Source organism: Varanus komodoensis, unplaced genomic scaffold, assembly GCF_004798865.1.
Source record: "Varanus komodoensis strain SLA01 unplaced genomic scaffold, ASM479886v1 scaffold18_3, whole genome shotgun sequence".
NCBI lineage: Eukaryota > Metazoa > Chordata > Lepidosauria > Squamata > Varanidae > Varanus > Varanus komodoensis.
In genome coordinates, this window is record NW_025335549.1 from 15,506,235 (window position 1) to 15,519,799 (window position 13,565).

The following is a 13,565-nucleotide window of genomic DNA, read 5'->3' on the forward strand; positions in this document are numbered from 1 at the left end:
AGGAGTAACTATCTGGTTTTGCTTGTTTTTAAGTGGGTACTATGTATACGTAGATATAAAACATATAACCATCCTGCTGAAATATATGGCTTGCTTGCAATTATCATTAGCCAATGTAATGCATATTTCTTCAATGAGCTGTGAAACTGTGAGAATGCTGTACACTTGCTCTCCTGAAGGCAAAAGAGAGAGGAAAAGTGGCCCGTTCTTTGGAAAAAGGAAAGAAATGGTAAAAGAAAACAAAAAGACTACTTAAAGCGTACAATTGTTCTTAAGAATATTACAATAATAGATCTCACAGGGCATTCTTAGGAAGCCTGTTTAATTGCTACAGGGGTATTTTGAAAATGTATTTATGGATCGTACATGATTCTGTGTGGGAAGAAAACAATATTATTTTATTACTAAATAAAAGAAATAAACAAGCAGTGAGCATTAATGCATTTAAGAGAGAGATGGCCCAGCCTTTCTACAGCTCTTTGGTGGCTCCGAAGCACGACTCACCTTACCAGAAGCAACTGGGTGTACTGGTAGGGAAGCTGGCCTCACCGACCTTCGGTCTTCACTCCTGGGGAGCATAATCAGGAAGGAAGGTGGCTGTTCCTGGGGATTAGCCTATCACTGGGACATGAGGAGGGAATCAACAGCCCAGGTAAGCCTGGAGAAGACATGGAGCTCAAGGTTGGGACAAGAATACTCATCCCGGCACCATGTCAGATAAAAGGTGGAGGATCTGGCGAGCATCTTTCTAGGAGCACAGGGACCACCCCAACCCGGTGCAGCTTGTTTGCCCGCCTCGCCCAGACTTCTCCGACCAGGGATGCTGCCAGTCTTTCTTAGATTCAGGTTTGGGGGACTGGTCATGTTGGCGCTTCCCACCACAGCTGCTGCATCCCTGGCCACAACCGATCAGGTCCCAGTCCCTTGTACTGAAATGGTCTCAGGAAAGAAAGCTCTGTTTAAATTCACATTTATCCAGATTAAGCTTTGAGTGTGCTGAGCGGCTACAATCTAGTGCAGGCTGCAAATTACTTCCAAAACTCCTGGGAGTATTCCCAAGCACAATATCATCAGGATGACACCGGACCCCTTTCTGCTTCTTAAGAATTGTAGGCATTTTTTGAAAGGGGCTAGGTGCTGAAACAAATCCACAGAGGATGGATTCAAAATGGAACAATCTGTCATGTTAATAAATGCTGCAAAGGCATTCCTTTTATTTCCATGCAGTACAGCTTCATGGCAAATGCGTGGCATCTCAAGAGCAGAAAACCTGCTTGCTCTCCAGAGTTGTGCAAAAGCGTCTTCTGTATGCGGAAGAGGGTGGCTGTTAATCAGCACACCTTTATCTGGACCCAAAATATATGTATGTCACCATTTTTCTGATAGACAAGACCAATACAGATGAATCTGCCTAACATCCTGTTGTACCACTTCCTTACTTTTCCCCGCCAGAGAAACTGCATCTCTACAGTGTAAATGGCATGTACAAGCTACCTTCTTCCAAAGCATATGCCCCCAAAACCTTAATTCCAGAAAGTGAGTTGATCCTGATCCAGTTCAGATGAACAGGAAGGCTTTGGCATACTTTCAAGCAAGTGCTTCAGATACTCTAGGAAGTAGCAAAGTTCCACAGAAATGCTATCCTGTGATTGCCAAGTTATCGATGAGTTGCAGCAGGGCTAGGAACAAGCTGGTGCACCAGTCTGGCTCAGGGCATTTGAAGAGGGAGAAGGAGGCTGTCCCAAAAAAAAAGGAATGGTCACTGGGAAATGGCATATATGGCATTTCGGAAATCTGGGTTTGGTCCTTGGCATCCCACGGCTACAGTTTGTTTATTTATTTATTTAGAAAATTTCTAGGCCACCCCATTCGCCGAAGCCTCGGGGCGGCTTACAAATAAATAAATTAAAATACATAAATTAACAATATAAAACACATATAACAGTATAAAATAAGTCGCCCTGGCCGAAGAATAAAAATAAATACCATTAACAATTAAAATGACGCTTGAATAAAACGGTCTGCAGGAAGGTTCTTTCATTCCTGACTAATTCACTGTGTGGCAAAGGACATCTTGCTGCCTTAACTGCAAAAGGGCATCTATGAGTAAAATGCGCCAAAAGCGCAGGTCGAGGAGCGATGCCTTTGGGTTTCAGCACTGGCCACTGGTCTGGAAACCTGCACCAACTGGAGAGCAGGAGTCCTGGGTGGATGCGAGTCCTCCTGTTCATCACGAACGTGGAACGGCGGTGTACAGAAGCCAGTCCCTGCAGCCAAAGCGGTGCAGCAGAGTCCTGGGGCCTCTTTTTTTGCATGGCAAGATAGGCATTCTCCAGCAGCACGCTTGCTTCTCCCAGCCGTTCCTTTTAGCAATTATTTTCTGCAGGTCAGTTCATGACTGACCTCTTAAAAATATGATGAAGACAAGCATAAACTCCCCAAACAGCCGTTCCAGTCCTACAATGCCATCTCTTTTATTTGTTCTACAGACATGTACACCTCTTTCCTTTGTGCTGCTTAAGTATTTTGTACCACCCTTCAATCAAATTCCCAGGGCAACTTGCAAAATGAATAAAACAATTAAAATGTAAATACAAGAACTGGAACAATAATAAACATCCACATGATATAATCCCCCAAACCAGTCATCAACATTTAAAAAGAAGCACAAGAACATCATTTAGACATTTTATTATAGTTTTGCCAGTATTTTTATTGCCAGCCTTTGCTTCAGCATCTCTCAACTGACATCACTAATTTAGCATCCTTGCTTCTCATCTTTGAATCAGGGTTATGAATTAATGTCACTTCTTATTTGTTGTTCTTTTCAGTGGTATAAGAATCCTCTGGCTTCCTTTTCTCTGTTCCTTTCCAACCTTCTTCCCCCACCCCATCCCTTCCTTCCACATGGGGCTCCCGTTTTCAATTTAACAGGTGGCAGCAGGAAGAGATTGAACTGAAACCCAATAATTACTCCTCCCTGCCTTGAAAAATAGAACCATTTGTTTTGCTTACAGGTAGAAGCAGCTGTCAGGTGCTCCAAAATCCGGGAAGGAAATTCATGCACACAAATAGCTTTGGCATGTCAGAGTAACGATAAAGTCCCCTTTCATATTCTGCAATATGCATTTAGCTAGATATGAGCAAGTTGCTCTGCTTGCACCACAGGGGGATGCAGAGTTGGACCCTGGAAGATTCTTCATTGTTCAGCGTGTGTGGATTCAACCCATCTCTTCTGCTTTGATTAAATGGTCCCAATCATAGAGGTGCTAAGCTTTCAGGGTGCGCTCTTTTTGTTTCTGCCATATGTTCCTGGGATCCTCGGAAAGGTTAGGAAGGATTTTGTGTATTTCTCCAATTAGGGTGAGAGAATCCTAGAAAGAGAGAGAGAGAGAGAGAAGAAAGTTTTGCTGACAATTTCTCTTTTCATTCTCATTTTCTTTATCAAGGTAATGTTAACAAGAACATTATCTGGGCTTCTCTCACCGGAGATCCTATGCCACCAATGTCAGCTGAGGCCACATAATTAGTTCTCCAGCCTTTATATTGACTTAAGATGTATGTCCCATCTTCCCCATCATGTATATGATACCAGCAGTGATGCTCAAAGTAGTAAACACCCATTAACAATTGCCTGAGCCACCTGGAGAGGGGAACCCCTACCAGTTAAGTAGATACAAGCCATTGACCAAAATGATCCACTTATATGTGACAATCGGCAAGAAAATCTTGCAATGGGGAAATGCAGCTTCCATGGGCAGAAATCATGCATCCAGGAGACAGCAAGCTCCTTGGCAGTGCATGCAGTTTGCACGCAGAAGGCCCCAGCTGTCTCGTGAAACAGAGCTGGGAAAGAATTCTGCCAAAGAACTGTTGCTAGTCTTAGGGTACAACACTGAGAAACATAGACTTGACCCGGTTCACAGATTATTGCAGCAAGGACTGAGCGATGGCTTGTTGTTCAGGTAACGGCTGGGTTGTTTCAGTCCATCATGCTGACAACCTGCTTGAACAGAAGAGGTTGCTTACAGAATAAGCTCATAAGCAGAGCACATTTGTGCCCATCATAATTTAAACGGTACGTGATTTGCCACTCTGAACAACCTCTCTGTGCATGAGAGCTTTGTATGCTCATGGCAAGCAACGAGATAATTTGGTAGCTGAGCTCCTTTTTGTTCTCCATCTGTGCATCTTGCAGACTGCTGTAGTCTTGATTTCATGGAAAGATTATAGGCAAAAAAATGGATCTGGGCTGCAGAGCTGGGTCCCCTGTAGAGAATTCATTTGACAGAAGTACTGAGTTCGCTGATGCATAAACTTCATTAAGACCGATCCATGGTTGTGACCATGACTAGGATCATACCAATATTCTCAGGGGAGTCCAAATATTCCATGATTCCATGGGTGCACTTGGACTCCATGAAATTATTTCTATATCCAGCTGGTTGGCTCCCTCCTGAGAAAACAGTGGTAGAAAAACTGATGGATCAATATACACCCCCAGACAAGTCTGGATTATTTCACAGACCAGGTTTTCAAGCCTTTAGTGATCAGCATCAAAGGAATATCAAAGACATGATAACATCACGTCAAATTCCAGGATCAGCAGTGGAGGCTCAGATGTTTCCTCGGGCTAAGGACCAAGCTAGCATTCATAATCCCTTTCTCTCTGGCAGCTTCCCCCCCCCCGCCCCCCTTTTATAAAATGCATCCACAGAGTTTGCAATGTGTAACAGAGGACTGGCACATGGGTGGCAGGTAAAGCACACCACACCTGGCAGAGGTGTCTTAACCCTTTCCAGTGTGGAAGGTATTTCAGCGCTAATTATCCTGTCTGGCGAGGTGTTGGGGTTTGTTGGTTTGTCTGTTTTTGAAGGGGCAGGAAGGGAAATCTGAAATCAACAATATAACCTGATTCTGATCAGAAGTAAGCTTTACCAACTCCAGTGAATGTGCTGAAACTTTAGTGAAATGGCTTAAGAAAAGAGGTTGGTGGGACCAACCTCACAGCATTTCTCCTTGAATAATTTTTGGTGGAACCTCTGTTTCTCCCTAGTGCTGCAAGGAGCAAGAGCCCTGTGCAGGCACTCCACCCGATCAAAAGCTTTCTGAAATCAGTCACATATGCAGCATTTATCTGCAAGCCTGTGACAATGTCTGTGTATGCCTGAATCACGGCTTACTTTGGTATACAGGTGTTCGTCCAGTTTCTCTTGAAGCAATGCCTCTTCCATCAAGGCCTTCCTTCGTCGCAGAAAAGCAGCTTTTGCCAGCTCCGCTCTTTTCCCTAGGCAGTGGGGGCATCGTGAGGGTTGGTGCATATCAGCTCCTGCTAACTGAGAGGCAAAGAAACAAATAACCAAAATGACAGTCTTAGTTAAAAAGACCCACGGCCTACCTGTAATGTCTCGAGGCAAAGGTGTGCTCTTTCAAGGCAGTTTTTGTTCTGAATGTTTTCCAAAGAATGAGCACAATAAGTAAATCCAAGCTCCATTTATACCAAACTTCATTTTCCCCCATAAAATACCATCTAGTAATAATAACAGTATTTTACATAAGGCTAATTTTGCTTTTTGGAACCAGCATAATTACAAAAGCTGTTATACGAAAGCAGTCTGTTGTTGTCAAAAGCAGACTTGCCCCAAACTGTGAATCTTTTAAAGATTGGATGGCTTGTAAAGGAGTCCTGAAAGAAAGCTTCAATCTTATGCACAACTGCTTTTCTGGGAATCGCTGTCACTGAACAGAGAAGGACCTCTCAGTAAATAGGAAAAGGATTGTACCATAAGACCATGACACAATAAATATAATACCAAAGTCCTTACATTATTTTCAGTAAATGTAATGTTTTTTAACCATCCCATTGAGCCCAGCACAACCCTTTGAAAAAGTAGCCCACTTGAAGAAATGTGGATGTGCCCAGAAGAAAAATAAATAATCTCCAAAGTACTTATCTGCATATGCAATTTGTCTCCTGTGCTCAACTAGATAGAACATTGTACTTGGATCTGGATAGTCTGGGTTCAAGTACTCTCTTTCAGAGACTCAGTACATGGCCTCAGACAAGTAATGCTCTCTCACTCTCAATTCCCCATCAGTAAAATACGTGTCATCAAGACAGGATTGTTGTGAAGGAAAATGCAATACATGTGAACAGAAAAAGTGCTGAATAAATTGTAAATAGCTATCTTTGTACATACAGGACTGCACCTAACTCGTTTTCCATGTTTCAGTATTGAAAAGAGCTTTCTTGTTCAATAGCGATCATGCAAAATGAATCCATGCAAGTCAAAACCCGATCCCTGTGTTAGTAAGAATGCTTTGCATTTGCGTTTGCACTTGCATTTTTTTTTCTTTTTTAGCAATGGGAGAGAAAGCAAAAGTCCTTGTAATACCTGTTTCATAGTCTCCTCGATATTCCTCAGATGGAGTCTGTTCACTAGCTGCTCAGGGACAGTAAGGTTCAAATCGCATTGCAAAGGCTTCTCTAATGTGGATCCACGCCTTGGATGGTTGCGCTTGATCTTCACTGGAGCTGCACTTGGTGGATGGCAGAGTTGATTGATCCTGGTGGCGCAAAAAGATCGCAGAGCACCCAGCTCTTCCTCCGATTCCCCAGCAGTTCTTGTCAATGCTGCACCTGCAAAACAAAAATACCGAGGGCAGGTCCCCCTGTCGATTCCAGTTGTGGGAATGCAATGCTATCCATGCTCACTTGGGGGGAAGTCCTACTGCGTCTATTAGTATTTACTCCTAGTGTGCACAGGATGGCAACCCTTATCTTCCCAATGGTATTTCAGAGTGTTTAACCTTGGCTGGACCATGTCCATTTCGTATTTCATGAAAGTACTTATTATGAATGCAAGAAGCCAGCTTTTTGTTCAAAGATGGGGTGTTCGAAGATAGGCTGGACATGCACGTGGTGGGCATGTCGTGAGCGGAGCCGGCTGGAGCTGGGGGTCAGACTAGATGGCCCGGGGAACCCTTCTGACTCGCTCTGTTTCTATGTTTCTATGTTTTCCAGACTTTTATCTGGGTGGAAGGCAATTGTACTTGGTTCCGAGAAGCAATGTTTTGCTTACATTTCAAATTGTGTTTTGCATTTCATAGCTCAATGGCCTACATGGATTTTTGTTGCTTACGGGAACACCTAAATGGCATGTGTATGGTTTTAAACTAGCAGAGATTCCAAATAAATGAAAAAGTTCCCGTTTTGTCCGGTCCTGCCATATTTCACCAATCATATCTGTTTAAATAAAAGCAAGAAACATAGGCTTCAATTTGAAACAAACTTAGTAGAGAACAAGCCCATGGCACTCAGAAAGGTACACATCCATGTAAATATGCATACCTCCCTTCTTTATTATTGTATTCTATTAAATTTCTAGCCTTGGCCAGACATAAATTGAAAAACACATAAAAGTTAAACATCAAAAGTGGCTGTCACACTTGTGTGGAAAGAGTCTTCAGATGAATTCAGTTCTATGTAGCCAAATTTCCTTCTTTCCCCCTGAAATGTTTCTAAAAGTGGTGAATTCCAACACCTAGCAACACTTGGTTTCCTTTCCTCTTGACCACAAAATTTCTCCACCCCATCTGCATTAGTTCCACAGCCCCAGGCACACACAGGGACCTATGTTTTCCTGACCCTAACTCTAACTTGGACCTAAATCCTAATCCTGAAAGCCGGTCCAGCCCCAGTGAATTGCAGCACCTTGCACGGAGTGTGTGTGTACCGCATCTCTGGTTGTTGCGCATTTTTCTGGACGACTTCCAGGTCCCAAGGCACACAAAGGACCAGTGGTTCCCTGACCCTAAGCTGGATCTGGACCCTAACCATAAAAGGCTGGGATGGTGCCTGTAAATCGCAGCAGCTTCCATAAAGGCACTCCGCACTGGGTTCCTGCTGACTGATGAATTCTTGTGCCCCATCTGGATAGTTCCAAGCCCCTCAGTATGCAGAGGGACCTGTTCGCTTATCCCTAACCTAGAGCCTAACCTCAACCTGGATCTTAACCCAACACCTGAAAGGGACTTTTAAAGACGTTAGAGTCTTTTTGTTTTGTGAACTGAAACTGGGGTATGAAGCATGCTGTTATCACAAGCCAATGTCTGAATCATGCTTTTCACAGTACGGCTGGATTACTCTGCTTATTTATTTGCAGCATTACCTGAAAAGGAACACTTCAAGCTGACAAATTGCTCCCTTCTCCTAAGCTTACCAAGCGGGCCTTAATTATCCTGCAGCTAATCTTCAATTATGCATAAAACCGATTAAGCAGTTATCCCTACCACTTCCAAGGAGATAAAACAAATTGTAAGAGGTTCCCCTGGCTGCAGACTTCAGCATTTATTAAAGTCAAGAGATACATTTTTGGACTGCAGAACATAAAAACAATGGTGGTTATTTCACACAAGTTATTGTTCTGGCTTCAGAGACACAGGCTTGTGATGCGACTGATCTGATTAAGGCTATATTGGCTGACCCCAGTACTTAATAGGGAGCACTGCTGGGGGTTTAGGAAACCAAACTAAGCCATGCAATGTCCTGACGAAGGAGAAGCGAAGCAAAACTGCTTCTATAGGGAGCTTTAAGGGCTAAAGTTAGGCCTTTCCACTTTTACCTGGCAACATAAAGGAAGCTAGTGGACATGTTTAAACACTGTCGAAACATGTTCCAGTCCACCATCCAGCCACCATATTTTGGATCTGTTGGTTGCGACAGACCCTTATTTAATGGGATCACAGAGCTAAAGGCACACCCAGACTTTGAGGAGAGCATTTTGCTGCAAGAGCTGCAAGACCGGTGGGCTTTCACTTGGGAAGCATTCAGGTGCTATGGCAACAGACCGAAAGACTTCAGCAAGAAGAAGGTCGCATCGTGACACAGAAAATGCAGCTGTCAAGGCAGTTGAGTGGGGGGCCAGGAGCCAAGGAGGCTCCCAAAGGCAAGAGCACCCGAAGGATAAGTGCGCCTTTTTCTGGACTTACCATTATTTTGTTCAATGGCTACCCCAGTGTTAGTTCTGTTGCTTTTCAAAGTTCTGATCCACCTTCTAGTTAAATGTTCTTCTACAGGTTCAGAATCCAGCAATTCTGAGTCTTGTTCCACTAAAAACAAATCAGAAGTGGCCTCAATGTTGGGAGAATATCAACATTATGCCAAAATAAAGGCAAAGAAATTTATTTATTTATTCCATTTCAAACTAACCAATAGCCTAAGATATTAATTGGTTTTTAACAAGTAAAGCCAGACAATATAAGGTGATAAAATCCAATGTACAGTGTAGAAATTGAGAAATACAGTAAAAAAATGCAATGCCAGATTTAAGACAGAAACTGGGAAAGTAAATGAGCTTCCTTCACATGTGGCCATTTTCTGGAATAATTGGTGCCAAAGAACCACAGATATTAATGAAGGGCATCTGAAATCCAGATGGCACAAAACCAGGTACTGGTTCCATTGAAACAATGTGCTCCTTTCATTCAGACACAGTCCTTGGCTGGCTTTTTTGACAGAGGAAAGCAATGGCAGCAATCATATATAGAGTTACTTGGGAGTAAGTCCCACTGAACACTGGAAGATTTACTTCCAATTAAACAGGCAACAGATGGGTGAGAGTCTAGAATCCTCCACACGTTTCCTTGAGAATAAGTGCCACTGAACTCATTAGGGCTTAATGTCTGCTGAAGATTGCATTATGTTAACCCATTTTTGTATCCGTGCTCAACTAGAATAGCTACCGCCTCTTGTCCTGTCTCAAACCATCCACTGTTATGCAAGATGGATATTCGGTCCCTGTCAGCCTGAACCGAACAGTCTGGCTGTACAGTATGGGCCAGGATTGGGCTTACGTGAGAAAAATGTGTGCACAGCATCCTCCACTCGCTTGCTCAAGTCGTTATTAAAGCACTGGTGTGAAAGGATGCCATAAGCACAGAAGGTAACGGGAGCACAGGGGCTGCCATTTTAGTTCTACCCTCTGCGCCGTTTTTCTGCACTACTCAGTGACCAAAGGGACCCAGCCCCATTTGCTCATGGATGCTACCTGAGCAAAGGAGCACTGGGGGTTACTGGCACATGCCCATGAAGGCGGACAGGACTTCTCCCTGCCCTGAAGATGGATTGTAACTTTCCTTCGCCTATAGGTCTGCCCCACCGTGCCAAACACGACACTTCTACCTCTGTCTGCACAGAGCATTTCTTGGCTGGTAAGTAAAGGTGTCATCTCACTAGCACAAAGCTCCCGGAAACTCTGTATCTTTGCGCAAGTCCTTATCCAGTGCCTTGATTCTGTTTGCACAAATTGCTACATGATGTATCATGACTTCAGATGACTGTGTTGCTCGCACCTGTTGTGCTTGTTTTGGCAGTGGTTGCCCAATTGTGAATAGTACAGCAACACTTGCCATTTTTCTGCAAACACACTGCTGGGTATAACTACCAGAACCGGGACTCGGCTACACCTGACCCAATCAAGTTCGAAGGAGTTACACAGTGCCTTATGCAACAATTTGCACAATGGCTTGCACACACAAAAGCAAAATATTCTACCCTGACCCTAAAAACAGGACATCTACAAAGTGCAGAAACTTTCTGCTAATGGAATTATATGAATGCATATAAACCCTTATTTTCACTAGGACTCTTCACTCAGCAACAAAAGAAAACCTGGCTTGGTAAGTCAACATTTTGAGTACTTGCTGCTTCCTGTGAAGGGAGCAAGACACTTTTCCTTTCTTCCTCCCACCTCGCCTGCTCCCTCAGCATGTTTGCTGATCTAAGCCTCCTGCCATTATACAATTATTTCTAACAAATAGAAAGTCTGACACACCTTCCTCATCTTGACTCGATGACTGGCATGGACTTTCAGGCAGATCGGATGCAGCAGGCCGTTCCGACTCTTCTCCAGAATAATAAGATTCAAATAGGTCATTCTCATACTGCCTGCAGGTTTCTTCCTCTCCTTCATTGAAGGATGCAAATGTTTCCTCTGCATAGTCTGGAACAGAGCTGCTATCGTTCCAACTCCACTCCATCTGCTCTGTTACGCACGGCCTAGAAGCTGGTCACCACAGTGCTTAACTAAAAATAAGCATACCATGAAATAATTATAGTTAAAGCAGCAAAGGGTTAATGGAAAGCTACCAACCTGTAGACTTTGAGCACAATAACCAGACAATAACCAGAGGTTTCAGCAAGGGGCGGCATAGAAATGTAATAATAATAATAATAATAATAATAATAATAATAATAATAATAATAATACCAGACAATGACTTCAAGAGAATTTATCTGAAAAACCATGATACCAAAACTAATTGCATAGTCTTCAGCTGTATAAGCAAAAGCTAGAAGGAAGATACTCCATTTTCATTATGTCTGGCCTAAAGAGGAGGGGCAACAATGATTGCCTTCCATGTTTAACCAATAGCACCTGAACAGTTAGGGGTTAAACAACCCAGAGTTAACCCAACAACTACCCATGGTTTGTTTTAGGTAGCATACTCCCTAAAAAAACTCAGAGATCCAGTTTCAAGTGTCACAATAACAATTCAGAAACAGGACATTGCTGGATTGTTTATGGAAAATGGAAGTCACAAGTACACAGGAAGGAACACACCCATTTGCTCTTGCTCAGCCCTGACAATTTCTGAGTTAAGCAACCAGGGCTTAAACCATTACACAATTCATAAATCAGGCAAAACAGATATGCCTTGCAGGGAAAAATGCTTTTTTTTCTTTAAGCAAGACCAAATTTTCTTCTATTTATTTGTCTGCAAGAAGTGCTTTGCACATCAAAAGCCTACTTTCAAACATAAAACAGCTTCAACCTTGTAAAATAATTGGAAAGACAAACGTCCATAGCACAGAGACACTTAACATGAAGAAATGTGATGCAGTCAGAGATATACCGAAAAACTTCCTCCACTTTTTCTTAAACACTGGGGCATATTTTATTGCAACACCAAGAAGATAGCAAGTTCTGTCAGTGCATTAAAGGACAAACTCATTATGCAGCCTTTTCCAGATAAATTTCCCCTCTGAGCAGGCACATGATTATTACTTATACAAATATTAGTTCAGAAGTTTTATCAGGGTACATGACACGAGATAGAGCAGAGAATCTTCCCAGAGATTCTCCAATATACATTTGGAGCTTGTTGGGGCAGGTGAAGAGGTTCTTGTTGTAACTGCACCTCTGCTGTCCCCCTCACTGCCATATGAAGCAAGCCAGAATTAAACCTTGATCAGATACTGGGGGCATGGGTGGAATACAGCAAAGGGAAGGTACAGCTGAGAAATACACAGAAACAGATAAACACTGATAGTGCAACCTTTCTGAAGGACTCGGATCAAGTCTCTTTGTGGACAGAGGAGCTTATACCCTAGTAAGCACGCTCAGGGCAACAGCCCTGAGTGTTGTTTCAGTGTAAGCACTAAAAAAAAGACTAAAGCTGCCTAGCAAATACTGTCATTATTGGGAATGGTGATTTACCATGGAGGTCTGCCATATGAGTGCATGTGAAGTATTTTGGCCGGTGTGGTGTAGTGGTTAAGAGCATGGAAACGGGACTCAGGCGACCCGTGTTCAAGTCCCCTCTCAGCCAGGGAGCCAACGGGGTGACTTTGGGCCAGTCAGACTCTCAGCCCAGCCTACCTCACGGGGGTGATGTTGTGGGGATAAGATCTGAGAGCAGCAGGAGGAGAATGATGGAGGCCACTCTGAGTTCTTTAAGCAAGGAAAAGACAGTATATAAATCTAATAAACATATAAAATCAATAATTAGAATGGACAGGCAGAGAACTGCCTTGTAAGCTGCCTTGAGTTCTTTGGAAGAGGGAGAAAGACAGGATATAAATGCAAGGTTTGTCATCCTCTTTAAGCGAGGGGAGTGATGGAAAGGACAACTATTTGCATCAGGCACGTCTTGACAGAGTTTTAAGTGCCTTCACCAGCATTTTTATGTCAGCAAATCTGTATTAATGAGGGCTGATAGTTGTCCCCTAAACCCAGACCCGGGGTGGAAGTTGGGGTGGGGGGGCTGCAAGGAGAGAATCCTTTCCCCAGGGAGACCCACCGCCACCTGAAGTCGCAGGAGCCTCCTGAATGTCCATCCCGGGTGAGAAGACCCGAGCCGCCCAGGGTCTTTGGCGTGGGTGCACACTCCGCCCGGGAGCTCCGGCTTTCCCGCTTGCCCGGCCCGCCCCGGCACCTTCTGCAGGCCGCGCGTTGCCATGGCTCCCGGGGGGGGGGCGTCACACACTTCGCGTTCCGCCGGCGCATGTTCCCAGCGCACTTGCGTTCCGCCCATCGCCCCCTTCTGCCCCATGCCCACCCTCCGTGACCCACCCCCAGCAGCCAAGCCGCTGAACCTCGCCCGCCCTGGCCAGAGCTGCATCACACACAGACTCAGAGGCTTCCGATGCCATTGACTGTGGAATCCTTCGCTCGGATTCGCCACGAGCCGGACTCCCCAAGTGATTCAGATCCTCTCGGGGAGGTGCCAAGGACTCCGTCTGGTCAGGCGTTATTGGATCAAGTTCAGTGACTGCGGCCCCA

General features: G+C 44.1%; 1 protein-coding gene across 2 annotated transcripts; it reads right to left on the minus strand.

Annotated features, from left to right (window-relative positions):
• Positions 1 to 2,676: 2,676 nt before the first annotated feature.
• Positions 2,677 to 13,208, minus strand: CUNH8orf48 (chromosome unknown C8orf48 homolog). 2 transcript variants are annotated; one of them, XM_044427407.1, is made up of 6 exons: positions 13,090 to 13,208; positions 10,836 to 11,086; positions 8,992 to 9,111; positions 6,396 to 6,640; positions 5,184 to 5,336; positions 2,677 to 3,374 (listed from the first exon to the last, which is right to left on the minus strand). In XM_044427407.1, the coding sequence occupies exons 2-6, from the start codon at positions 11,038 to 11,040 to the stop codon at positions 3,270 to 3,272; spliced, it is 828 nt and encodes a 275-aa protein (XP_044283342.1). In that variant the 5' UTR covers positions 11,041 to 11,086; positions 13,090 to 13,208; the 3' UTR covers positions 2,677 to 3,269. The 2 variants fall into 2 exon arrangements, with proteins under 2 accessions (XP_044283342.1, XP_044283341.1); XM_044427406.1 differs by having other exon boundaries at positions 13,084 to 13,208.
• Between the last annotated feature and the right edge of the window lie 357 nt (positions 13,209 to 13,565).

Excerpts from the sequence above, each read along its gene's own strand:
- CUNH8orf48 (XM_044427407.1), bottom strand. The coding sequence starts at position 11,040 with ATGGAGTGGAGTTGGAACGATAGCAGCTCTGTTCCAGACTATGCAGAG. Across the intron at positions 9,112-10,835 it reads ATCGAGTCAAGATGAGGAAG|TGGAACAAGACTCAGAATTG; the intron begins GTGTGTCAGACT and ends ATTTGTTTTTAG. Across the intron at positions 6,641-8,991 it reads AGCCATTGAACAAAATAATG|GTGCAGCATTGACAAGAACT; the intron begins GTAAGTCCAGAA and ends TTTGTTTTGCAG.